The sequence below is a fragment of the Botryllus schlosseri genome, chromosome 1 (genome assembly GCF_051294905.1).
Source record: "Botryllus schlosseri isolate E-star chromosome 1, Bs_hap1, whole genome shotgun sequence".
Classification (NCBI taxonomy): domain Eukaryota; kingdom Metazoa; phylum Chordata; class Ascidiacea; order Stolidobranchia; family Styelidae; genus Botryllus; species Botryllus schlosseri.
In genome coordinates, this window is record NC_137236.1 from 36,199,402 (window position 1) to 36,226,428 (window position 27,027).

Consider the following 27,027-nt stretch of genomic DNA (forward strand, 5'->3'; position numbering starts at 1 on the left):
ATCGTCGTTGACAAAACAGCTCTCAGTGTCGCATAATTTCAGAACTACTCAATTCGACTCATTACAATTACCACTAGATTGGGATTTGAGTATTCAAATCAACGATTCCAGCCATACTAGTCGTAACTACTGCATTTCGATGATTGTGAATTTCGAAAGGAACCTAAACAGGGGATGCATTAGCAAATGATCAGTGGAAAATAAACTTACAAAAGTACAAACTATGAAGACATGTCGGGACGGATCTGAAGAAATCTGTGTTGAAGAAATGTGCTTTTTGAGGGTAGCCCAAACCGTTAAGGTAAATCAAGATTTTGTCAGACATAAAACAAAAAAAGTAGACCGTAACCGTTATCGCAATAGGGTTGGCGGGAATTGAAGAAACAAACAAGTTAGGCGTTCGGACTTTTTCGCATCATCTCAATATCGGACTGGACCATGTCTTTCACAAGCTCTTCGAATTTGATTTTGGGCTCCCAGCCGAGCGCCTTTTTGGCCTTGGACGCGTCGCCGAGCAGGAATTCGACCTCCGTGGGTCGGTAGTAGCGCGGGTTGATTTTGACGCGGGTCTCGTTGTCTGCTTTGTCGAAACCGACCTGTCACGCAAAAGGTCGTTCTGGAGTAAGGACTTGAAATCGGGCATGAAAAGAAAGGTGTCCAAAATTTGTATTCAATTTTCAATGTTTAACCAAGTTACAAGGTATTGAGTCATGAGTCAGTTTTACTTTTATAGTTTTGACTAGAGTCAAGACGAGTCATTGTGCATGGCTCGAACTGAGTCACGCGACTCTGGACTAGGACGGCCACGACCGACATTTCATTATAACTTCGAAGAATAGTAAAGTAACCACACTATTGGGATTTCGTCTATTGGCACTGGTACTTGAAAACGCGACCACGAACTACTAAAAGTGAGGAAAATTAGTATATTATAAATGCGAAGCATTCGATATCACCAAACAGAGTTATAAAAAGTGGGTTTACCAGGACTTCGACTGAAAACTGAGCAGTCAACACAATGACTTGAACTCGGACTTAGTCATAACATCATGACTCGGACTCGACCCTTTACAGTCTACTCACTGACTTGGAGTCGGGCTTACCTCGGTGGTGAATTGAAAATGACTCGCCTTGACTCGAGTCAAAACTATAAAAGTGAGATTGACTTGTGACTCGGAACCATGCGACTTTGTTACAACCCTGCTACAAAGCCTATCAGATAACTGCCGTGTAGTTTTGGAAGGATATGTCGATATCAGCTCAAAAATCTACTAATAATCAGGCTCTAATCACTGTTTCTCGAGATTCCATTGAAATTCGCATGAACCATGACAGTTATTTCGATCTGCTTAAATTAAAAAATTCAAATCCATCACAATTCATTCCGCAATTGCAACTACTACACCCCAATTCTTTCGATACCTCGTCAACGCCGGCGCCTCTCCAGCCAATCTCAACGTTGACAAAAGCGAACGCTTTCTCCACAAATTCCCTTACGCTGTGTGTCTCGTTGGTGGCCAGAACGAAGTCATCAGGGCTGAAACAAGATGGGTAAAATTCACACACACATTCTACCGCACGGCAGGGCTGCAGTAATAACTCGAGTCGCGATTTTTGGTGACTCGACTTGACTCAATTTTTCAAATGCTTAAAATGACTCGACCCGAGTCAGTTTTTGTATCGACTCGAACCATGTCATACGACTCAAGACTAGGACGGCCAAGAGACAGACATTTTATTGTATCTTCGAAGAATAGTAAAGTCACCCCATTATTGGTACGGTAATTTGCCTATCAGTCTTGATACTTGGAAAATATGGCCAGAAACTGTGAGACTGAGGAAAATTACGATATTATGAACGCGAGCCATTCTATATCACTCGAGCAGAGTTGAATAGAGTCGGTTGAGCTGGATTGAACTGAAAACCGAACAGTGAACTTAACAACTTGGACACGGACTCGAGTCACAACTCTACGAGTCGGCGGTGAATTAAAAATGACTCGACTTGAGTCAAAACTATAAAATTGAGTTGTGAATCGGAACCTTGCGACTTGGTTACAACGGCGTTTGCCGCCCTCTCAAACACTCACGTGTCTTGCTGTAACATCAGCCACATTCCTTCCACGTAGTCTCGGGCGTGGCCCCAATCTCGTTTCGAGTCGATATTTCCCAGTTCCATGTATTCTGGAAACGGACGCGGTAAAATTAGCCACGATGGCTACACAAGAAAAACAATAAACAACGACTGTAAGCAGAAGAAGCGGTAGCGATATCCTACACGTGTCAAACCAACCTCCAGTGGAAGAAAAATGAAAGCTTAGAAAACCACGCATGAAACCAGGGTTGTAATACGTGACGTGGCCTAGCACAGGGCCGGGTTTTGTCAAAATAAAGTTTTTTCATGTAAAAATTTGTCAGTTTTCGAATCAAAAAAAGCTTTTTCAGGTCAATCTACTTTGTAAGGACAGACCGTTCGAACCAGAAATGAAGATAGACAGTACAATTCTAGCATTATGCGGGAAAACACCTAATTTGCATACGTTATGTCAAAATTTGGTCGAAATTATGTTTTTTAGGGTAAAAAAATGTCAAAATTTGGATTTTCAAGGTCAAAATCTTTCGTTTTTAGGCAAAAGAATCGCCCTAGTGACGGAGTAACAAAAATAGTTGAACTAATATATTAGTCTGATTTAAATTATAGAAGAGGTACACTCAGATTATCACCAAGAAAGACACTGCGATGGATCAAACTCTACTGGTCCACGACAACGTAGCATAAGCTCTGATCACTTCGTTTGCGGTAAATTCATTTGTGATTTACAGACGGAGGCCGAAGAAAACCATGCTGCACAATCTGTGAATGACTGGTTGCCCACACAGATCGCGACGTACCAACACTGATACATATACAACGCAACAATATATTCATATTGACATAAACCTTAATATTGTGGGCCACGCCCGCTGTTGTAATCATTAGCAGCTGGTGGAGAATTCATAAGAACTTGAAACATCAATATGGTGATACACTGTTGACATACAGTACAATGTTGTTTTCAATTCTCTGCTAGTCGCTGATGATTAATTATGGAGAGCGTCAGCCGAAAGTATTCGGGTATATTTAAACAGGAATACATTATTCGATAGTGCGTTGAAGCTCTGTATCTCGGAGAGTGCGTTCAAATAGTACGAAAAGCAATTAAGCCCATAAACTGTGGGAAAGGAGTGGAACTAGTAGAAAAATATAACCATTCGAGAATGTATCACAGGCAGGGTTGTAATCAAGTCACAAGTCAATCTCACTTTAATAGTTTTGACTCGGGTCATTTTCAATTCACCACCGAGTCCAAGTCATCGAGCAGAGGGTCCAAGTCATTGTGTTGACTGCAAAGTTTGAAGTTGAAGTCTTGTTAAACCCGCTTTTTATAACTCAGTTTGCTTATATCAAATGTTTTGCATTTATAATATAGGGCCTAGACGAAATACCAATAGGGTGGTTACTTTACTACTCTTCGAAATTACAATGAAATGTTGGTCTTGGCCGTTTGAGTCTCGAGTCATATGACTTGGTTCGAGTCAATACACAGATTGACTCGAGTCGAGTCATTTCCGCATTTTGAGCAAAATGACTCGAGTACAGTCGAGTCATCAGAAAATCGTGACTGGAGTCATTACAACCCTGATCACAGGAGGGTTAAACCTACTTGAGCTGAAGGAAAAATCAGAAGTACTTCATTACTGACCACCTCTATGCGCTTGGCGGGTGCGAAACGCTACCAAATATATCTACAACGCACATCGTACCTTGCAAGCCGAGATGTATCTTGGCCACGCTACGCGAAATCTTTCTAGTAACAAAGTTGAAGCCTCTACGCGGGCTCTCGTGGTTGAAGAGAATGCCGCTGCAGGCGAACATGCCGTAAGCCTCGCGGTAATTGATCGTGATCCAGTGCGCGTACAGCTTGGCGGCGGCGTACGGCGAACGGGGGTAAAACGGGGTAGTCTCGCGCTGCGGGATTTCCTGGACCTAGGTAAGAATATGATGTATTTAATAATATGTATATTTTCGGTAGCCAACAAATGAGCATTAGGGGTACGTTCAAAAAATACTTTTTTTCTCAAATTGTACTGGCTGCTTGATAAAATTGTTAGGTTACCTAATTAAAGCCTACACACCAAATTTGGTTCAATGCCAATCAGTAACCGCATTGCTACAGAAGAAAGTTTCTATTTTTTTTATAATTTTCTGTTCACCCCATCAAAGTGTTAGGTTGTCTATAGAAACGATGCTCTGTGAATTTGACGCAAGTCCAACCAGTGGAAGCGAAGTTATAGCTGTCGTAAGTAACTAGTAGAGAATTGGAACGAGCATTGCATATCAACAATCTCTCACCAAATATGATGTCACAGGCGTGGAAATTTGAATGAGAGGCAGAGGGAAATTGATGGCTTAAGCTGTGCCGTCATATTTTGTGATAGTCTTGTTGATATCCAATGTTCTTTCCAATTCTCTACTAGTTGCTGACGCCAACCCCGACAAGTGTCAGCCGAAAATATTCGGGTTCATTTCAATATGAATTTATGATTCAATTGTACAATATATATCAGTAAACCATCGCAACGGGCCTACTTTTTGCGAAGCAGTCACCCGGTCATGCCAAATACTTGCGACATAGGTCTATGTAACACTAACGCCTGAGCGCAGCCCGATATATCGGGTGAGACATGACAAAGCATTTCAAAATCACACAAAACATTGAACTTTACCATGACATACAAGGAGTGCTGACATTAGAGGAATAGTTGGCTAGGTGTGTCATCCCACATTAGCAGTCAACTAGAATCAATTATCTCTGACAATAAAGGCAAACATTTGGAGCCAGGAAAGTTATCATTATGGCTGCGCACAAAGATTTGGGTACTCGAATCTGAACCGAGTATTAATTCAAATAATTTTAGTCTAGAGTGAGAGATTATTTGTTTGAGTGCTGAAATTATTCGCTCTTTGCCATTAAGAGTTGATTTATCAACGATAATTATAGTTTCGATGCTATTTTTCAACGTGGAAGCCTTGAAACTTCGAATGGTCGCACCGTAGCATACGAAACATCAAGCAATTATTGTATTGACTCGAAACAACTCGTATGACTCGAGACTAGGACAGCCAAGACAGACATTTCATTCTAACTTCGAAGTATAGTAAAGTCACCACATGATTGGTATTTCGTCTATCACTCCTGCCTGATACTTGGAAAATAGGGCCAGAAACTGTTGAAATTGAGGAAAATTGCTATATTATGAATGCGAGCCATTCTATATCACTCGGGCAGAGTTGAAAAAGTGTGTTGAGCCAGAATGGAACTGAAAACTGAACAGTGAGCAGAGCATAATGACTTGGACTCGAGTCAAAAACTACGACTTACTTTTTTCAAGTCTGACCGAGTGATAAAGTATGGCTCACATTCGTAATATAGTAATTTTCCTCGGTTTCAACAGTTTCTGGCCCTACTTCCCAAGCATCAGGATTGATAGATGAAATACCAATAATGTGGTGACTTTACCATTCTTTGACGTTACGTTGCCTTGCCCAAGTTATCAATTACAGCAGCGAAGCCCAGACATACCTTTCCAAACATCTCGCTCGTGGACGCCTGGTAGTATTTGACTTTCTCCGTAAGACCGCAGGTTCTGACCGCGTCCAAAATCCTAAGTGTACCGACGCCGTCCACATCGGCCGTGTATTCGGCAATTTCGAACGAGATCTTCACATGGCTCTGAGCGGCGAGGTTGTAGATCTCCTGAGGCTGGATCTGTCGCGGTGAAACAACACGTCAGAAAAATTTTCATCATAGGCTACCATAAGAATTTGGCTCACGAAAAAATTTGAACGACTAATGACTAATCTTAATGTTTTGACTTTACATTCAAATAGAACACATAACAACTACACAAACAACAACAACTATATTTACGTAACTATTATAATGGAAAGTGCGCACTCTAACATAAGCCAACGCTGACACAGCCAGAACCAAAGTTAACACTAACCAGATGTGGCCATTGTCAGTTTGTAATTGGCTAGTATAATGAAAATTTTCATCAATTTCCATACACAATCACAAGGTAAAATATTGCAGTAAGCTGGGCATGTCATGACATTACAATTTCAGCAATGACTAATGATGGCGGCGCTTCCTTTATCCAGCAATTTGTTAACAACAATTTACAACAGTTTGTAACAATTTGATACATCTTCAAACGTGTGAAGATAAAACGAGATTGTTATTTAGCAAGGTATCGTCAAGTTTTGGAAAACAGAGATAACATCTTTAGATTTTTTACAGATACATGTTAATACATAGGACAATGCTACTGTTATGCCTGTACATTAAATGCGCAATAGTATTATTGAGCCCGGAAGAGTCAAAAAGTGATTGGTACATAATCATATCTTCTATCCTAGCCAATCATTTCTAACTGAATGGTAGTTTCTAGTATTTGCTTCTGATTTGCATATCTTTGTCAAAACCGCATTTTGGTGAATTTTGAATTTTCTTGGAACTTTTACCAGTTCCCAAGATAAGGTCGAGAATCACTGTCGAACTGATCTCTCGCGATATGCTAGCCATGGAAAATATTGAAAAGGATTGTTACGGCCACGGGTTATTACCGTAAATTTTCGAATATGGCACGCCCCCATGTATAATACGCACCCTTAAAATGGCGTGTAAATTCTTGGGAAAAGCCTGTGCCCATGTATAGTACACACCCTGCATTCACAGTACATGAATAGTTGTGTTTTGGTAAACGATGTCATTCTGTTAATTGCGACGTCACTGCTGAACAATCATGACATAACGATCGCTAATCATCATACACTTAACGGGATCGTCTCTACACGATAATAGACAGCAGCCAAAGCCTGCGAGGCCCGCGACGCGATAGTTCAGGCCAGCGACATCTTGCGCACGGGGCCTATTACAGATGCGATTGCTCAGGTCAACGATTATCTCGTGCGCAGCAGGCCTGTTGGAGATGCGACTGTAGTGTTTAGGCCAGCGTTTACATCCTGCGCACATGGCGTGTTGTATATGCGATTGTTCAGGCCTATCGTTGACGCGAGGAATTAGCGAGGATTGGTGAGCAAGTGATCTCTTAAGTTAGTTTGCTTTATGTACGCCAGCAAAATTAGGTCATTGATTGCTGCATGCGCGTGCGGTTGTGCAGCATAGACGCTAATAGGCAACACGCTTCTCGCTAATTGGCAGCGCGTAACACTGATAATACGAATTACGGGGCATGATGGCTGAATGTGACGTGCGGTTAAAACAAACATGAAGAAAGGCGTGATTTCAAGTTATATTTCGAGGAGTATGTTTTTCAAGGCTTCTTGTACCCATGCATAATACGCACCCCCGATTTTAGAACAAAAAATTTTGCGCATTTTACATGGAAAATTACGGCACTCTTAACCGGATGGCAACGCCGGGTTTTTACGAAAAATTTTGCTTCGCTTTTCAAAACTGTAAAACACGACCTTAATGGGATGTGAAGCCAACAAGTAATATATCGTTGGATGCAGAATGTCAACACTTAACCAACTGCGCCACGAAGCCAGAGGAGAGCACGGCAGCCGAGCGTGAATTATCTAGTTGTACGAGTCTGGGTGGAACATACCTGGCTTATAATCTTGACCAAGCACGTGCTGTCTGTGAGATCGCCGTAATGCAGAATCATCTTCCCCATCTTGTGCGTGGCCCGATCCGCGTACAAGTGCTCGATACGTTGGGTGTTTGGCTGGCTGGCGCGTCGCAGTATTCCGTGAACCTCGTACCCCTTTTCAATGAGGAACTCCGTAAGGTAGGAGCCATCCTGTCCGGTAATACCTTCAAAAAAGGCATGGGTATAAGCAGGGTTGTGTATGACTCGAGTCGAGATTCTTTGGTGACTCGACGTGACTCGAGTCAATTTTTGTTCAGACTCGACTCGTAGGCCACTCAAGTCATTGTGCACGATTCGAACCGAGTCATATGACTCGAGAGTAGGACGACGAAAAGACAGACTTTGAAGAATAATAAATGTTACCACATTATTAGTACGGTATTTCGTCTAACAGTCCTGGTACTTGGGAAATCGGGCAATAAACTGTAAGACTGAGTAAAATTACGATATTTTGAATGCGAGACATTCGACAGCAGAGGTTCCCAAACGGTGGGGAATTCCCCACTGATGGGGAATTTCGGGATTTTTCGTGGGGAATAGACTGACTTTTAAAAAAACATTACAGTAATGTTCTTCTTTATTAAATGTCGTTTTGAAATGCCGACCGAATATTTAATAGCTCATTTGCAATTCAGCGATTGATATTATCAGTGCCTCCTATAGCGAGAATTGCCTGGATAGCGACACGCGATCTCCAGACATGTTTTTATTCATTTGTACACCATCATCGGTCACGAAACGTAGTGATAGAAAAATTCTGATTCGTTGTAATACGAGCTCATATTGCTGAACTGAACATGTATTCAAGGGAGATCGTCGACTCGCTAATTGATAGCACATCCGGACTCGTTACAAAGGAAATTACATATTTATGTTATATTTAAAGTTCTTTCAGTATTGTGCGAAAGTGTAGTTTACGGCGGCTTATATATATATGTATCGCACGCATGAGTTCGTCAACGTCAGGAAGTTTATCTGACCCATATACTATTCGGTATTTACGTATGTAAATTGATGCTACCCCGAAACATTTGGAAAATTTTCAAACCCCTCCTATTTTTCCGCTGGCTGCGCGCCGGGGTGGATACATATATTTACGGAGGTGCGTTTACGGTGACGAGTTCACCGCTGCGTTAATTTTATTGTGTGCTGATCAATTCCGGGGATCTTAACAATCACCAATAGCACGTACTATATACTAAGCAAAGTCTTGCAAAATTTTATTGGAGGTAGCACTTTTCTGGTAGATATGAATATAGAGTTTTTAGGTGGGGAATGAAGGCTCGTAATAAATCGGAAGTGGGGAATTAGGATGAAAAGGTTGGGAACCACTGTTCTATAGGCTATCACTCGAGCAAAGTTGAAAAAACTGAACGGTGAACACAAAGGCTTGGACTCGAGTCAAAACACTATGACTCGAACTCGACTCTCTACTCACTGAATTGACTCGGTGGTGAATTGAAAATGACTCGAGTCAAAGAAAAGCGTGAATGACTTGTGACTCGGAATTTTGCGACTTGGTTACAACCCTGGGTGTAAGGTTAGTGTCAAGTCCACAGATGGTTGTATAGTTCTCAACTTTACTGTGTCAGAGAGAGAGAGAGAGAATCTTTATCCGTCAACCGTACAAATCAATAATTAAATAATATATTGATATTGAAATAAACCCGAATATTTTCGGCAGATATTCATCAGGGGTCATCGTAATTCGTCACCAGCTAGTAGAGAATTGGAAAAAACATTAAATATCAACAATCGTACCCCCAAATATGATGCCACCAGCATGAATTTACGAATAGACAAAGAGATCACTTGAGCTCCACGTACTATTTGAGACAGTACGCGAACTTGTTCTGTTCGCGCTGACTTGGTTGGCTTATTCTGATAAAAAAGTCGACTCCAAAGGCACACCAATGAAAGTGTGAACGGTCTATCCTGACAACCCGAAATCTGTCGTCACGATAATTTTTCGCACAAACAGAATTATCCAACATACGTTTGCCATATGTTTGCCTGCCAAGATTCAAGCTTTGTTGTTCTTTTCAAGCCGGGTTGGAATCCCGGTACGTTTAGCGTAATATATTGGCACTTCTTCGATGGCAGTCAGAGATCGAAAAGTGTTCACCATGATCACCAATGAATGTTTTCCATGAACACGAACAAAAATTTATAAACGTCAAAATATATTGTTTCTGCGTTTGGAGAGGGTTGGGGTCAAAGTATCCCAAGATTAGGGTTGCAGTATTAGGGTGGGGGAGGGGGAAATTAGCATGGGGGTTGCGGGAGGGGGGATATTAGAGTGGGTGAAAAGGTAGATTGGAAGTGGGTAAGGGTCAAAATTGGGGTTAGGTACCCCAAGATTAGGGTTGGGGGATGTTAGGGAAGGGGGATATTAGGGTTGCAGCAGGGGGGATATTAGGTTTGGAGTTAGGGGGATATTAGGGTTGCAGGAAGGGGATATTAGGGTTGGAGAGGACAATACTGGGGTTAGGGGATATTTGGATTGCGGGACGGAGGATATTAGGGTTGGGGAGGTGGGATATTAGGGTTAGGGGGATATTAGGGCTGTGGGAAAGGGGTTATTAGGAATGGGGGAAAGGAAGATTGGAGGTGGGTTAAACCCCGGTTAGGGTAATCTAACCCCAACTTTGAACCTAACCCACCTCCAACCCCCCTTTCCCCCAACCCTATTATCCCCCCTTCCCTAACCATAATCGTGAGATACCCCACCTCCAATCTCCCCCAATCCTAATAGCCCCTCTCCCACAGCCCTAATATCCCCCTCCCGCAACCATAATATCCCCCTAACCCCAACCCTTATATGCCCCCTTCCCTAACCCTAATCTTGAAATACCCCACCTCCAATCTCCCTCTCCCCCAACCCTAATATCCCCTCTCCCACAGCCCTAATATCCCCCTAGCCTAGGGTTACCATATTTTTGTGAAGCAAATTCCGGACACTCTGTAGCGCACACTAGCGGATTTAAAATGAGGTATTACACATTGTCTGTCAATACGACGTCACACTAGCAAAGCATTGTCAAACGACTGTATACAGGAAGGGAGTGGAACATAGGTCATGAATTGGACCCTCTGTAATGTGAACTCTGCTGATTGCTACTTGCTATGGTGTGCAATAGATTTCTCCACTTGCCGGATGAAATCGTCTGGCGGGCCGTGTTTGGCCATCGGGATTGTGTTTGACAGTCCCGCTATACTGTTAGGTCGGTGCGGCTATTTGATTGTGTGTTTTTATTTTATTCAGGTCCGAGACAACATTTTTTCCGCGCCCTTCCGCCCAAAAAAAGCACTGATCTCTAACCCACCATAGGGTAATCGATGTAGCTTCTTGGGCAATTACTATATGCATTTGGCTGTGAAATTTTATGAATGAATTCTTCAATAATATTGATTTTTTCATTGGGCTACTATAAAATGCACCAGCAGGTTGCTCATCCGGTGATTTCCAACCTTTAATGGTCGCGACCTCATTTCAAACTTTAAAATGTTCCATGGCCCAGCTAAAAAACTTGATAAGCTGGTTACTAAAAAAATTCAGCTTGCCCAAACTTACTCCCGGCCTAGGACGGTGATTACGTCCAACATCATCGCGATCCCCAGATAAAGGTAAACGAGCCCAAGAATTTGGAACCACTGTCTGTGATTAAATCATCCAATCGGCCCTAACCAACTTTAGTACTATACCGTTAGCTTATAATTGCGATTACCATTGGACTTATTTCAGTAAATTATGGTAATTTATATTAATTTTGATTGCATTTGTTTGGCGAATGTGATGCCAAGTGCCCGTACTAATACCAATAAACGTTGCATTACCTCGCGCGCAGCGCGAAGAAGAATTTCGGATATCATAAATCTGCTTGAAAAAAATATTGTTTATGTTGACTTACGAAAAACTTTTGAGCCTACTTCAACCCTTCAAAATTACGGACATTTGGGCATATTTTAGGAATTCCTCCCGGACGCAGATTTTTCAGTGAAATTCCGGACATGTCCGGGAAATTCCGGACGTATGGCAACCCTACCCTAGCCCCAACGCTTATATCCCCTCCCGGCTCCCGCAACCCTAATATCTCCCTAACCGCAAATCTAATATCCCCCTTCCCGCAACCCTAATATCCCCGTAACCGTAAACCTAATATCCCCCTCCTGCAACCCTAATCTTGGGAGACCTAACCCCAACTTTGACCCTAACCCACTTCCGATCTCCCTTTTCACCCACCCTAATACCCCCCACCCCAACCCTAATATTCGTCTCTCCAAAGGCACAAAAAAAACAATTTATTTTGACGTTTATAAATTTTTGTTCGTGTTGATGGAAAACATTCATTGGTGATCATGGTGAACACTTTTCGATCTCTGACTGCCATCGAAGAAGTGCCAATATATTTGGTGTGCCAAGACGGTTCTCAGCGTCAGCGTCACGCCTGTGTGTAGTCAGTAGAATCTTTGGTGTGCACGAGACACCGATTCCATATTGGTTTCAAAGAGTGTCAGTCGAAAATATCAAGGTTCGTTTCAATACAAATACACTGCATTGAACTCGTGAAGCTCTACAAATCACATAAATATGGTAATAAAAATGTAATGAGGTGAAATGTAATATTCTAGTGATAGGAAAGATATAAACAGGAAGGTCTACATAGCAGAGTTCTCAAAGTCAAGCCACCCATGCCAACGCCAGGAGCATCTTAGAAATATATAAATATAAAATATATAAGAACCACCATTATTGCCTGAAATTGGTATTTGGTGGTAGACTCTAGCAGAAAAAAGAGATAATGATATTATTAATATATATTCCGTGATATTATTAAATCTCGATGACGAAATTAACTGAAATACATAAAATGTATAGTGAACAATCGGAAATCTTCTAAAATCAATGCTCACAAACCTGTTATTAACGCAACTTTTTTGGATTGCTTCTGTGCCGGCTCGCCGCTTTTACCGTTACTCGCATCTCCAGTCGACATTTTAGTCCCAGTGGTATAAAATTTACAGAATTACGGGGAATAAGTAACGGCTGCAGAAAGACAGAAGGTAGGCTATCGTTATTTTTCAAAGAGTTTCTACGGTGTGACGGTTTCACATGTTCTGCATTTCCACTTCAACTAATTGACTCATTGACTAGTAAGTCACACATCTATATTTCGTTATACTGTACCGGTAATTACAGCGTCACGGAACGAAACAGAAGACAGCTGGAATAATATTATCTCAGCCACGTCGCAGTCGAACCGGCGTTCACTTTATTTTTTGTAACGGCCGTCATGTATGAATGGTTATGGCTCGCTCCAGCGGTCTTGCATTCTAAAATCCAAATCTGGCGTATAATATAGTATATTCTGATGGCCGGCGATTTACTTATCCGCAGTAGATGGAGTAGTAACCGCCAACCGGACGTCGAGCTCTTACCCATTGCCTTTTTCTTACTACAGTCCTTAAAACATGGCGTAGGGAGGGGCGAAAGGAAAAGACGTAGTTTATTTTTGTCCTTGATGTCCTTGAAAGACCTGGGCATTACTTTGAAAAGGGGCGCTGGAGGAAAAAATGTTAAGAACCACCGCTTTAGTGCCTTGCATAATATATACTTCAACGGAGGATATTCTAAAATTATCTAATCTAAACATCACATCCAAGGACGATTCCAAGTGAAACCTTAGGCGTAGGCCAACCTTACACACATTTCTTTCAATATCTGTAAAAAGCTATCTGCTACGGCTGGAATTCTAGCGAGACTGAGACATTCTCTCCCTAGACCAGGGGCTCTCAGCCCTTTCTTGGCCGTGGCCCATTTCCCGGTTTAAAATGTGCTGTGGCCCGCCTGATATCTTAGAGTCATAATCCTGTTTAATGCGTGGTCATGGACAGCGCCGATATGCCTATTTCTCTAAAATATGCGCATTTTTCTCTAACTGATGATATTTAAATCTCGATCTCCAGGGATATTAAATCGCGCGAAGCGCGAAAAAAGAATTCAAGTTGAATAAATATCCGCCAACAAACGACCATAGGAAATAATCTTGGGCCCCTTCGAGTTACCCAATTGGAGGTGTGGGTGCGGCAGTTATGGCCCTGGTAGATCATAAGCTCCTAAGTAGATTATTTTCGTCCGCTGCTCCATTCGCGTCGCGAAACACAACGATCAGATCCCCGCACTGTGTGATTGGGACCTTAGTGATGCTATTGTGGGGAATATTATAGTCATTCTAGGCCAGCATCGAACAATTCATTGGTGAATGGGGTAGCCTACTAAGTGAAGAAAGATTTTTCAATATGCATGATGTACTTTGTATGTCTTGTACCGAAACAACTGAAGTTGCGATGTCAGAATATTCAATCCAATGATACAATCAATAGAGAGTGTCGACTGCTTGCCCACATTTGGCGCTAGTGAGCTCATGAGGCCTTGGCAACGGGACGCCGGGTTACATTTGCTTTACTATAGTATATGATACCTCGTCTATCCAACGGTTGTAACAATATTCCAGCACGTGAATTAGTGAAAATAAACAGTATGTCGGATATTTGCAATTTTTTTGTAATAATAAATATAATAGCAACTGTTTGAAATGCAGCAACGATTGAGCGGAAGGGGAGCTTCGACAAGGGGAAGAAAGTCCGATCTTATTGAGCGGTCTGAATATATTTTCTTGAGAGATTCTACATTACTCCGATGACATTCAATTTTATTTTCAGATTGGAAGCGTGTGACCGGAATAATGATTTCAGGGAGGACATCATGTCGCGGCCAGTAACCAAACACTCTTCCATTGAGTGGCCAAATACTGGTTTTAGGGAAATATCTTTGTCGTGTCTTGAAATTCTAAGAAAAATCGTTACGTTTTTGTGCATCGAGCTGTATTTTGTTACGGCTGTCGGCGGTAGTAGCGACTACAGATCGGTTCTGGACAACGGCTATAATTTGTTCCGATCCAAAAAAAATACGGGTGTAATTATTTTTGTCAAGTTATGGGGCAGATGGCCATCACAGGAATCCACACCTCGTTTTTTGTTGTTTTTTCTCCTCACGACGTGTTTATTGAAAAAATATCTTTCGATGAGACGTTTTGGGAGAATAAATTGTGACCGAAACTGTGTAATTTTTACGAAATGTACCGTGTACATATCGCTAAGAGCCTCTAAAGATATATTTTATGCTTATTGTTCTTGTTCGAGTTAATTTTACATTGAATATAATTACTAATGTATATGTGTGTAATTTTTTATTTTGTATGTAGATGTATAACTGAACAATAAAATGCTGTAACCAATAAAATTGTTGTGATGAAAACATAAATATAGATAATAAAACAATAATGAAATATTAATATCGTTTTGTGTAAAAGCATATAGGCCTATTGAATGCGAAACAAAGATAAGTTAAATACTGGTTGAAACGTTACGACGATTCGTCGACTATGGCGGGAAACAGGTTGATTAGACTGAAACAAATGAAAATAATCCGTCCAGATAAAATTCGTTTTGAATGTCCCATTTCATTTTGTAGGATCTTAAAACGTTTCGCGTGACCAATCACTCTCTCCACATGAATTCTCTTCGAAGCAATGCAGCGATCGCTGAAAATCTCGTTTTGATCAAAACGGTCACGTCCGCGAAGAAAAGATGGCATCAAAATTTTTACGTCAGCTGGCGCAAATAAGTCTTGTACTGTTATTCCTCTGTCCACCATTATAGCGTCACCTCCTTCAAATTTAGAAGTTAGGTCGCTTCTTTCTACAATTTGACGATCTGATGTATTTCCACCGTATGCATCGCTTATGTAGGTGACGAGACCTCTGGTGGATATACCGATCATGCACTTGGCCATATTTTTGTTTTTGTAAGTCGAAAAAGATGCGGATTGCATTCCTGCATTTTTTGGTCTTTCTATTCTGACTTCCGTCGCATCCAATATTGCTCGGACATGGGGGAATTTCATTTTAATGTCTTTCGGACAATGTTTATCAACAATTTTCCTACTTGGCCATACATCAATTTCCCTCAGCTGAAAATACATAAAGTTGATCCACGTCGAAATCACGTTTGACATAGTACTTCGCCCAACTCCAAAGAAAATGGCCAATTCAAAGTCATCTTTGGCCTGGCGAAGTTTCATTAAAGTCGCTAATAATTCGTTTTGTGGTCCAAGTCGAGATTTGAAATTGAGGAAATGGCACGACGGCCCTAGAATATTAAATAATAGCATGAAATGATCATAATTATAAAACCCCATGTAATATTTCATTAAATGGCCCTCTGCAAATATGCGGCCTATATCGGTAGCCCCATTTGAAATTTGGATCGGAATTTGAGCTTTGGAAGAAATAGTCGGATGCGTTTCTGTCATCGAATCACTACGGTCATGAATCGTCATCGGACCGTCATCAAAATCTGCCGATTTTACTTCAACTGTAAATTGAGCCTCCGGCACGGCATCATCCTTAACAAGAATTGACGTTGTAATCGGAGACGAATCGGACGCCCTGCATATTTCTCCACTGTTCCTGGTATGTCGACCATGTTGTTTGCTTCGGTAAGGGAAGACGGAAGGAACAGCGGTTTTTCGAAGTGTTTTTCGGAGACCTGTTTATAAAATAATCTTAGAAAACAGTAGGATGTATGTCAACGAAACAGGCAATTTACAGTTTGGTACGTAATCTTCTGTTTTGAAATGACTTTCACAGACCCGTGAGTTTTCACTCGGGGTCCAGAGCTTCCTGAGTGCCCCTTCACGTTTTATGGCGATTTGCCACTTCTTGCGGAGTTCATGATCCTTCGGGAACTTGTGGCCACCTTTTCGGTTTTTGCACATTGGCACACAGCAATAAAAAACCATATCTGCGAGATTTCAGCGACACTATACCCAATTAAAGAGCGAAATAACCCGTAGTAAATAGTGGTAAAGTGACTCGGCGTCCCGTTGCCAAGGCCTCATGAGCTCACTAGCGCCAAATGTGGGCAACCAGTCGACATTCACTATTCCTGTGACTCTTTCATTATGTACAATGATTTTCAGGCCAGACATTTCACCCGACTTCAAAGATTAATGCGCTCCGCTAAATCCTCAATTCGTTAAGATTCGTTGCGGTGGTGCAGTATACCTCCGCCAGAAGTTGCTAATAATTTGCAATTATGGATATTTTTAGCTTACAATAATACGGCCTGCCGAAGTACAGTAAATCTGTACATCAATTGCACTTCATTGCGAGTTCATTGCATGCCCCTTTCAACGGCATACGACGTATGACCCTGCCGGAATACTTGGCTACTTCAGCATTATCTTCCAGTTATTATAGACTTGAAATTATTTTAGTTGCTGTTAGCCGTAGGTAATTGCCATAGCCAGTAGAAAAGCCACCGTTTCTCCCTAACGTTTTCAAATTGTACAGTACATGCTGACTTCATCCGTGCCACTACGTCTAATCAGATTCGGATGAGAATCTTTATGTAGCCTACGTATAATTAGATAATACGAATATATTTTTAGCGAATAACATAAGAAAATAACTGAACTTACATTAATTCTGAAATTTTCTAAATATCTCTGTGGCCCACCTCAAAATGCTCTGTGGCCCACCAGTGGGCCATGGCCCACCCTTTGAGAACCCCTGCCCTAGACAGACCTTGAGAACCATTTATTTCTCATTATTTCACCCTCATCTGCTTTATGGATTATGTGTATAGGGGAAAGCCAAATCAGACGGATTTAAACAGAACCTGTGTCATCCTAAATCATCGAGCCATAAGAAATATAGATTGTAGTGACATAGATCCCCAGGGGGCGATTTCGCAGTCTAGAGGAGCGAAAATGACGAAGGGGGCAATAGTGGGGGCGAAAATGGACAAAGGGGGCGACAGGGGCGAAAATAGCGAAGGGGCGATAGGGGATGCGATGGCGCGTTACAACGGCTACCTTGGAATCAAGTCGGAGAAATGACGTTTTCTTTAGTCAACCCACGAAAATTTAGCTGCAAAAGTGTAAAAGTTCGACATCGAGCCGAAAAGTTGACCTTTTTTTAGTCAACTAGCCGGTGCCAGTTTGTATGCTCATTATTCGGTTCACAAATTTTGGAGGGGGGGTGATCGGTGGGGAGCTTGAAAAGGGGGCGATGAGTCGAAAAAGGTTGGGAACCACTGTATTAGACTATTCAGTCAACTTTATTGGTCAAACTACTTTACTTGATAGCAATGCTTGACTCATTCCAGCCCGGGAAAGGTGGAAAGATAGTCTGGGAACAACCGATCTACAGTCTATAACCACATGGTATCATGTTCAAGGAGTCCCTGTTAAACCTTCTACCAGGTCACGACTGGCAGTTTGTAAATGTGTAGCCCTATATGCCAACATATAACTATATATTATAAACCAGGCAGCCATCAACATTACCCATTGTTTCTATACCAGCCCGAAACCAGGCCTCGAGTCCACAAAACCCATACCTAAAACCCGACAGGAATGAATTGTCATCTCGTAACCTTTGTTTGTCGATGTATATCCACCGTCGGTTTATGAGATTTTTACTCCATATTTTGGACCTACGTACCACGCTGGTTATAAGCATAAGCATGTATGACAAGACCCGATTAACAACGAAAGAAGGACAAGAGCAAGATAGAGCGACTAGAAAAGGACCGCGGAATAAAAGGTTATCACAAAAAGATTGTGACATCATGATGATCATCATCATCATCATCATTGGTTTATTAGCAATTTTATCAGTTCAATACACCACAAAAAATGCGATACAACGTAAAGAAAAGAAGATGTCGAAGCGACTAGGAGTTGTCTATGGAATCAGGCACCCACCTTGGCCTAGGCCAGTGGTTCTCAACCTTTTTGACCTCGCGGCACCCTTTGGAAATGAAAAATAGTTCGCGGCACACCATCACAGTGGTTCTGAACTTTTTTGGCTTACGGCGCCTGCAAACTACCAGAATAGGCCTACTTATTACCACCCAGTAGTAACGTCGACTAATGTGACTAACTCTGCAGTCAATCCAAAATGTTTCTGTGCTCCCGTTTTTTAAAATAAACTAAAAGTAAACTTTTGTACGAAAAGCGTCCATCATATAGCTTACTAAGCCGTGATAGAAAGTCGTCGTTTTCCTCGGGCCAGAATATCGTTCCTTCGTGAATGCAACAAACAAGGGGTCATTTTGATATAGGCAGGGTTGCCATTGACAAGGACCCAAAAATAAGGACAGTTGAGAAATTAGAATAGCATGAAAAAGCGTTTTTATACATACTTTGTATTTATACGAGCCGCGGCATGTCACAATTCCATACTTATCGCCGGAAGCAATCAGGTCTACGTTTAACTATCTATACTCAGGGCCGAAACAGCACTTCGTCAGCCCACTCAGAAAAAAAAACAACGTTGGTCTTGGGCCTCCCCATAGGGTGATAACCCAAACTTCTTCACCTCGTTGTGATTAGAGTCGTCAACCAAGATGGAAAAAGGTCTTACACCAAGTTTAGACAAAATCATTATTTGAGCGAATGGAGCAAGAACTCCAATAACAACGCTGGTAGTCTTGGTCCTGGCCGAAGTAAACTTATTATTTGCGATGTTGGAATCGGGGAATATTGCATTGACCAATTGCGATGTGCAATCATTGGTGATGAATGATTACTGGTGTTTGACAGTATGTAATGACCAGGTACCCTCAGCAGCAACTGCCTTTGTAGTGTGTGGTCGTTGGTGTTGATCGACTTGTGGAAAAATTATTCATCGACTGGCTCAAATTAATCATTATGACACACTTATTGTGTTTTGGGGTATCAATGTGAGTTGAAATAGCGGTCTTTCCTATATGGCCTCCAGGTTAATGTCACAATTGCAGATATTGCAATGTGAGAAACACTCGCTCTTTAAGCTTCGTTAGATACCTTTGAATTCGCTCTCATAATCGTCTCGAAAAACGTTTTTACGCCTGTTCATTCTAACTAATCAGATTTAGCCTTATTAGTAGCTAATGCTATATGCGCAAGTGCAATATAATTTCGATAAATTTATCAATGAATTATAGCTTTACTACTTTTTACCCAATGTGTCGACTGCACTGCGCCTTTTTTCACTACGCAATAAATGCTGCCTTCCCCACAGCTTGAGCTTATTCTGCAGTAGACCAAACACAGCTGGAACCTGGTACTGCTGTTTACTGCATAAATGATGTCCGCTGCGGAAGCTTGGTACATACGAACTGCTATACTACCACTCACTGCCCTAACTATTTCACCACTTGGAAGACAAATCGTGTGGTGTGTAGGCCTACGTCACGAGAGTCCCTTTCATTTATGATGTCATAATATCTCAACGCAAAAGCATAATTTGAGAATATTATGCAACACTGATACCAGAAGAAAACGATCGAAGTTCTGTAGTGGTTGAATATAAGACAAAATAAGGACGCAAGTCGAAAATAAGGACATTTCTTAGAAATAAGGACAGTTGAGTTTTCTAAGACGTGGCCCCTCAAAATAAGGACAAATCTTAGAAATAAGGACGGTATGGCAACCCTGGATATAGGCCTATGACCTAACCGAAACTTTGGGCTGCCTTAGACACGATTTCATAAGATTTGTTTGACAATAAATCTGCCCACTGCCAGATTGGTTCGAAGAGGTAAAGGACGACCGCCGCTAACGAATACTGTGACGTTGAGGTGCAGGCTATGCCAGGCTATGCAATGCATTTTCACGCAGATCGTGTAGCACGCTTGAGGATAGCCATTCCTCAATAGTTCTACTGACATATACCCGCAGTTCAATTATACTTCCAACAAACCAAGATTGTAGCCTCAGCGGCGAAGCGAAGAGGTTTGTTACCTGATATGATTTGGTCAACCTTACTTCTCAATACAAATATTCGTCGACAGTAACAGAACGTTGTGCTACAATCCTACATTTTAACGGAAGTGCCGGCCCGATACCTAGCAATCACAATGTGGATTGCCATGTTCGAAATTCGAATTTATAAACGCGAACGTCAATTTCAAATGAGTTCATTTCTCGCTGGTGATTGGGAAGACAATGAGGATTAGCAAACAGCATTGTCGTACAGGCGCCGTTATGTCTGCTCTTATCTTCTCTGCGTGTGATCAATCAACGAATTGTGCAAAACTGAATTCAGCCTACAAGGCAAAGCGATCTGCCCAAGGAGGATATTGATTGCGGGAATAATATCAATTTTGATTTGTCAAATGTACAAACTTCACATCAAGCTCAATTTTGATTATTGATCATTTGCTATGGACTAGAATTATTTTGCGCATAATTTCAAAATTCCGAAGAAATCGCTCGCGGCACACTTGCGAGACGTAAATGGCACACTAGTGTGCCGCGGCACACCGGTTGAGAACCACTGACCTAGGCGATGTAAAGAGGAGGCATGCACACTGAATGAAAGTGACGAAGATAGCATAGAAAAAGGAAGCGACAAGAGATAGGGCGGCATGTCATGGGAAGCGAGATCGATAGGTCAGTCGTGGTCCGGTAATCTTGGGTATGGACTATGCCTAGGTGGATGCCAGATGAAGGGACCGCAACTGGTCGTTTCGGCATTCTTTTACCCAGAGGTCTCAAACACGCAGCCGCGGGTCGCATGAGGTCCCCGAGAACATTTAGTGCGGCCCGCGGCGGCATTTTGGAATTTCAAGTATTCGACAATATATTCAAGTGCCACATATCTTTTGTAGATATAAGAACTTGAAGTTCACATTAAAACTACTACAAAAATCACTGAAATCTCAACAAACTGCACTATTAGGCCTACATCACTTTTAAACGCTACCATGCGGTAGAAGATCGGCTATTACGTCACATTTCTAGTTCATGATGTTGATGTTGATGATTCGTGACTAAAAATTGTGATTTGGTTTGGGGCGACCTTTCGTAAAATTACTCGATTTCGGATTGACTGGGTGATTAAATAAAAATGACTGGAGTTGGGCCGGGTCAAAAGTTAAAATATGAGAAGGACTCGCGACTCGGAACGGTGACTTGGTAACCCTACGGACGCAACAATCTATGAAACTGTCATAGGGAATAGTAATATATCAAAAGGTCGTAGATGGACTGTCAAAATCTGCGAATTGAGCTATGCGGAAGTTGCAGAGAAATTGATTCGTATTGATGCATCCCAGGAGGTATCAATTCTCGACAGAATAAGCATTCTTTCGCATCATGGGATGCGAATTATAGTATTGATATGAAAATGCGATACTAGCTTGCGTTGCGTAGGGTATATAGCTATCTAATCAGGTCGGTAGGGGAACCATCGGCATTATGTGACCCCCGTGACGTATAGTTGGTTAGATGCTGGGTGTTGTCTGTTCTCTTTATCCATGTTATTATCGGTGGCAAGTAAGCTTCACAGCTGCAACACCAATGAATTCATAGGCGTGGACATTTCTATTCCAGGGTTTTTTTTAACCAGGGTCCGTAGACCCATTCGGGGTACGAAGCACCACATCAGGGGGTACGAGATGCATTGTGGAATTCGGCCTATGCTGTGGAATATTTTATTGACCAATTTATTCAACAGCAAAATGGTTTTCGCGGTGCGCTCGATTTTATGTGAATGGACTTTCTGATTTTAGTATAGGTAACATCAGAAATTGTCTTGAAAATGAACATGGGCTACGAGAAATCTTATTGGAGGCACGAGGGGTACGATTGCTAATGTTGATGCTATCAGTAGCCTATGGATCAATTATGATTATATTCAAGTTGTTATTGATATGTTCCAATAATATTCGAAGGTAAAATCTAACGCTGATTTAATTTTTGACTTTTGGCAATGACAGTAACAATATAGCCTAGGCCTACTTATCCCAACTATATATCAAAACCAGGATTAGGCTTCACCGCTCAAATGCTCTGATATCAGACCAACCTTCAGTAAATTAAAAAATATTCTACATAAAATTGTGGCACGTCAAAGTTTCACTAGCTGCAATGTTATAACCCGACAGTCTGATGGTGTCACGATGCATCCTCTGACATGATGTCTGTAACTCATTATTTTAACAAATTATGCCCAGCACAAAAACTCTTTTATTCAAATATTTGAAAGACGTCATATTTCAAGATACGATTGTTGATACACAATGCTCGTTCCAATTCTCCACTAGTTGCTGACGATAACCCTTGACGAGTGTCAGGCGAAAATATTTCAATATGAATATATACTATTAAATTGTATAATTGAAAATGTGGTTTTTCCGTGTCAAGCGTGAATAACTGAATAGTAATAGTATTACATTTTCACGATGTTTGTGGAATGCCTGTCTGCAAGCTCCAGTCAAATATGGCCTAGCCTACTTGAGAATTATACATTGAATATCCCTATTATTGATGCTGCGGCCCGCGGCCTAATCAAAAACTATGAAATTGGCCCGCGAGCACATTTGAGTTTGAGACCAGCTCTGCTTTTTCCTGTCCATTACATCGCATTTTGTCTTGTAGGCCTACTTGTATATTGCATTGTGTGAGTGTGTTGGGCAGATGAAAATATAATGTGACAAATATTGATTATAATCAATGAGTATTGATCATCGATACCGTCACACTTGACTACCTCACAGCATGAGGTAAAGTGCATCGGCACATGTTCAGTCTTTCGAAGGCAGCCGTTTAGTTGGCAGGTCTTGTAGCAGCTCTTGGTTGTATTAATGTGATTTCTCATTGAGAGTATTGTCAGCGTATGGACAAGCTTTCCCTTTCTTGGATATCATTTATGAACTCGGGCGGATTCTAGATCGTCGGAGCATATGTAATTCGTGATGTCACTAAGTTAATTGCTGATCCAATAAAAGAGTTGGCCTAGTTATTATTCGTACTTCTTTTGTAATAGAATTGTGGACTCCTACATATTTAACTTGAAGACCCTATGCAGAAAAAAATGAATTTTACCCAGAAGTTAAAATTTTAAGCTTAATTGGACTGTTTAAACTCATTGCTATTTATATGTAGGGATTTTCCTAATTTGAAAGTAGATTTAGTGCTATTTCGGTCAGTTTACCACCCGACCGGAGCCTTCCTGCAGTTAGCGACCTTGGTATCGTGGATCATTTTTTCAGTTCTGTATCAACAACGCTAAATATTCTATAGTCATTTATCATGGTACACGTCATATGTCCAGATGCGGAGAAACATGCGGTGAAGATGATGAAAGAATTACATCAAATGAAACTGGAAAATGATCACTGTGACTTCATAGTTCAAGTCCGAGATGATGTCTATTACACCCACAAAAATATATTGTCGGCTGGTTCTGATTATTTCAGAGCTATGTTGAAGCACGACACGAAAGAGAGACGCGAAGGAAAAGTCGTGTTCACCGATGTGGATTCCGAGTGTGTGAAAAATTGCATTGATTTCATATATTCGGGTAAATTTGAGATACTTGATGAAAAGACGTGTGATCTTCTTCATGTCGCAATCATGATGCAGTTGGAAGATGTAAAGCGAGCCGTATCTGACATTTTCACCGAAGTAATTACCGTTCAGAATTACTACTCCATAAAAAAAGTTGCTGAGATGTACGGACTGGACGATGTTAACTCAAAATGCAGAATGTTTTTTCAAAACAATATCGTGGAAATCTCAAACCAATGCAAGTTCGGAGATACAGAAATAAAGGACATCCTCAGTGTTGTGAGGTCAAAAATTTCAAAGCTTTGTGAGCACGAAAAGCTTATGTTATCACTGAAGTGGGTTGAGAAAGATCCAAATAATAAGGATAATTTGCTCGATTGTCTGGATATACTCAGGTTTGATTTAATTTCCCCAGCATTTTTAAAAAATCTGTTAAAGACTCATCCCATTATCAGCAATGACTTTTTGTTGTACAAGTTGATCAATGACCATCTTATGAAAGCCACAATAAAGCCGATCGAAGCAGAAATTGGCGGGGAATTGTTAATTCTCTTCGACTTTCTTGAAACAGATTGTCTCCAACCTTTCAATCCCATGAGCGAAAAACTTGAGAATTTTCATGATCAGAAGTTAACGTGTACGGTGGATTTTGGTTTGATTTCTGTCGACCCTCATATTTATGCTTTGTGTCGGGATAAATCTGTTCACCGACTCAATTTTCGAAGCAAAAATTCAAAATGGGAGGAGATAAACGACATGATTGTTGAACATGGAGTCTGTCCTCCCTCAGTTTCATTGGCGGGATCAATATTCGTTATCGGAGGAAGTGGTCCTATAGCATCGGATGTTGTCGAAAGATTTGACCCAACTCTAAATCAATGGTTCCTACTGGAAAGCAAGATCGAGTCAATTTGTGATACAGCTCTCGTATCATTGAATGATTCTATCTATTGCATCGGAGGTTTAGTACCAAACGTTGCTGGCTATGTAGCAGTTTCTTCATTCCGGAGATTCACTCCATCTTCGTCAGAGTGGGTTGACCTCCAACCATTGAGATATCCCGTGTCTAGGAGTGGTGCTGTTGCAGTCGATCAGAAGATATATGTGATCGGTGGGTTGAGGGGAGGAATGATACTCAACGACGCAGAGTGTTACAATGTCACATCAGCTCAGTGGACTTCATTGTCATGCACAAATGCTCCCCATTCACGGACTAATACTCATCACGTGGAAAACTGGATTTTTGTAGCAGGCAGTTTTGAGAGGTTTGAAGATACTGAGAAGTATGATATACTACATGACAAATGGTATAAAGTGGAATCAAAAGTCGATCGAAGCTTAACGGTTTACGTATCCGCATTGATCAAGTTTTAGATCTCACATACCACCGCATAATATGTGTACGGTATAATAATATGAGCTTGAACACACGGGTATAGGGATATAAAGGGATAATGTCGTTTACCGTTGTGTTTTTGAATTTGTTTGGTATTTTACTGGCGCCATTCTTGAAACTAATTCTATCCACAGATGTTTTTATGTTTGTTCTACTCCGTTAAGTGGATATGTGTTTCCGATTTTACTTCATGACTTCCCAGGAAACATATTGCTTTTAGTATTTTTCAAGAAAAATGCTGTTCTGGGGTTAGATTTCCATTGTCTGAAGCTCGGAACGCTCCCAGTACACAATACTTGATGAAAATGTTTCTGCTGTTTCTTTTCACTGTCGAATCTGACTACTGTATATGATATATGCCGGTGTATATGTATTATGTAGGCTATGGCATGGTACCTATTCTTCAATATGGATAGAAGTTGATCAAATGGGAAATTTGTTTAAAAATGTTGCATGTTATATTTAATATCTGCATAACTGGTTTGTTTAGTTGCTGTCCTCTCACTTCCAATTAATTCTGATTGTATACGCCAGTGCTTTTCAACCTTCTGAGAACCATTTGTTTGCGAAAATGTCATCCTCACTCTCACAGACCAACCGAGAATTTTTCACAAAAATAAAATTTTAGAACGTGTTATCAGTTGCTTCTGAATATTTCTGCGAATTTCAGACCAGTTAGGAACGACTTATTCCTTCACGACTCCCCGTATTAAGTCATCGAGCGTCTCATCAGAAAGACAACTCCTTTACACTTTTTGAGGTCAACTAATGCGCTAAAGCCTTTTTCGACCAACTATGTTGCAGGGTTTTGTGCAAGAACTTCTAGTGCTTGCATGGCCAGATCTTTTATAAGAACTATCCTAAAACCCGTATCTAAACTGTAGCTTGTTTTACGCAATTAGAAATGCTTTCTGAGGATAAATTGTTTGTAAGAGTATGTCCCAAAGGCCCATACGGCTCCTGTTTACCCCTTGTTCGTAATCCATAGCTTTGTTTTTGATGCTTCCGTCTGATGACTCTGAAAATACGCTTCAAAATTATTTGTATAGTGTTGTGAATTTCTGTTTCCCTACTGATCCGAATATTAATTTTAATGATACGAGTCGAGTAATAAAAGACGATTTTTTCGAGTACGGTAATTATACGCTTCTCGCAACTGAAAGTTAATTTACTGACGATAATTATAGTTTTGATACTATTTTCCACTGAGGAAGCCTTGCAACCTTGATTGTCCGTGTCGCAGCATACGAGATACAGTACAAATCTTCGAACGTTACGGGAAATAACATATTTCCGAAGTCATGATCATTTCACAACATTGCCAAGATGTGCAATGAAATCGGTATGGTGGGGAACATACCAAAGTATCTTTAACGTGCCGGATAACAGGAAATATATTCTTGGTGGTCGCATAAAAGGTACATATTTGAACTTTCGCATAATACATTATGTCGTGACGTCATAATATGTGATAATCAGAATCGAATCACTCATAGGTACT

At 41.1% G+C, this 27,027-nt stretch overlaps 4 protein-coding genes across 4 annotated transcripts in view; 1 reads left to right on the top strand and 3 right to left on the bottom strand.

The window, feature by feature from the left end:
• Positions 1-27,027, bottom strand: part of LOC145448535 (uncharacterized) — a 123,565-nt gene that overhangs the window by 88,812 nt on the left and 7,726 nt on the right. The window lies entirely within an intron of this gene.
• LOC145448425 (GDP-mannose 4,6 dehydratase-like) lies at positions 254-12,797 on the bottom strand. Its single transcript, XM_080326816.1, has 7 exons — positions 12,641-12,797; positions 7,678-7,886; positions 5,625-5,810; positions 3,805-4,027; positions 2,091-2,184; positions 1,423-1,537; positions 254-596 (listed from the first exon to the last, which is right to left on the bottom strand). Exons 1-7 carry the CDS (start codon positions 12,717-12,719, stop codon positions 393-395), a joined length of 1,110 nt encoding a protein of 369 aa, XP_080182942.1. The 5' UTR covers positions 12,720-12,797; the 3' UTR covers positions 254-392.
• On the bottom strand, positions 14,701-16,724 carry LOC145448433 (uncharacterized). The gene is made up of 2 exons (XM_080326824.1): positions 16,393-16,724; positions 14,701-16,332 (listed from the first exon to the last, which is right to left on the bottom strand). The coding sequence occupies exons 1-2, from the start codon at positions 16,583-16,585 to the stop codon at positions 15,149-15,151; spliced, it is 1,377 nt and encodes a 458-aa protein (XP_080182950.1). The 5' UTR covers positions 16,586-16,724; the 3' UTR covers positions 14,701-15,148.
• Positions 23,873-25,504, top strand: LOC145441705 (kelch-like protein 6). Its single transcript, XM_080319636.1, has one exon. It carries the CDS (start codon positions 23,873-23,875, stop codon positions 25,502-25,504), a length of 1,632 nt encoding a protein of 543 aa, XP_080175762.1.

Bases quoted from the DNA above. Each gene is read 5' to 3' on its own strand.
- LOC145448425 (XM_080326816.1), bottom strand. From the start codon at position 12,719: ATGTCGACTGGAGATGCGAGTAACGGTAAAAGCGGCGAGCCGGCACAG. The intron at 1,538-2,090 runs GTGAGTGTTTGA...ATCTTGTTTCAG, and splicing joins CTGATGTTACAGCAAGACAC to CCCTGATGACTTCGTTCTGG. The intron at 597-1,422 runs GTATCGAAAGAA...TTTGCGTGACAG, and splicing joins GAGGCGCCGGCGTTGACGAG to GTCGGTTTCGACAAAGCAGA.
- LOC145441705 (XM_080319636.1), top strand. From the start codon at position 23,873: ATGGTACACGTCATATGTCCAGATGCGGAGAAACATGCGGTGAAGATG.
- LOC145448433 (XM_080326824.1), bottom strand. From the start codon at position 16,585: ATGGTTTTTTATTGCTGTGTGCCAATGTGCAAAAACCGAAAAGGTGGC. The intron at 16,333-16,392 runs GTAAATTGCCTG...TTTTATAAACAG, and splicing joins AGAAGATTACGTACCAAACT to GTCTCCGAAAAACACTTCGA.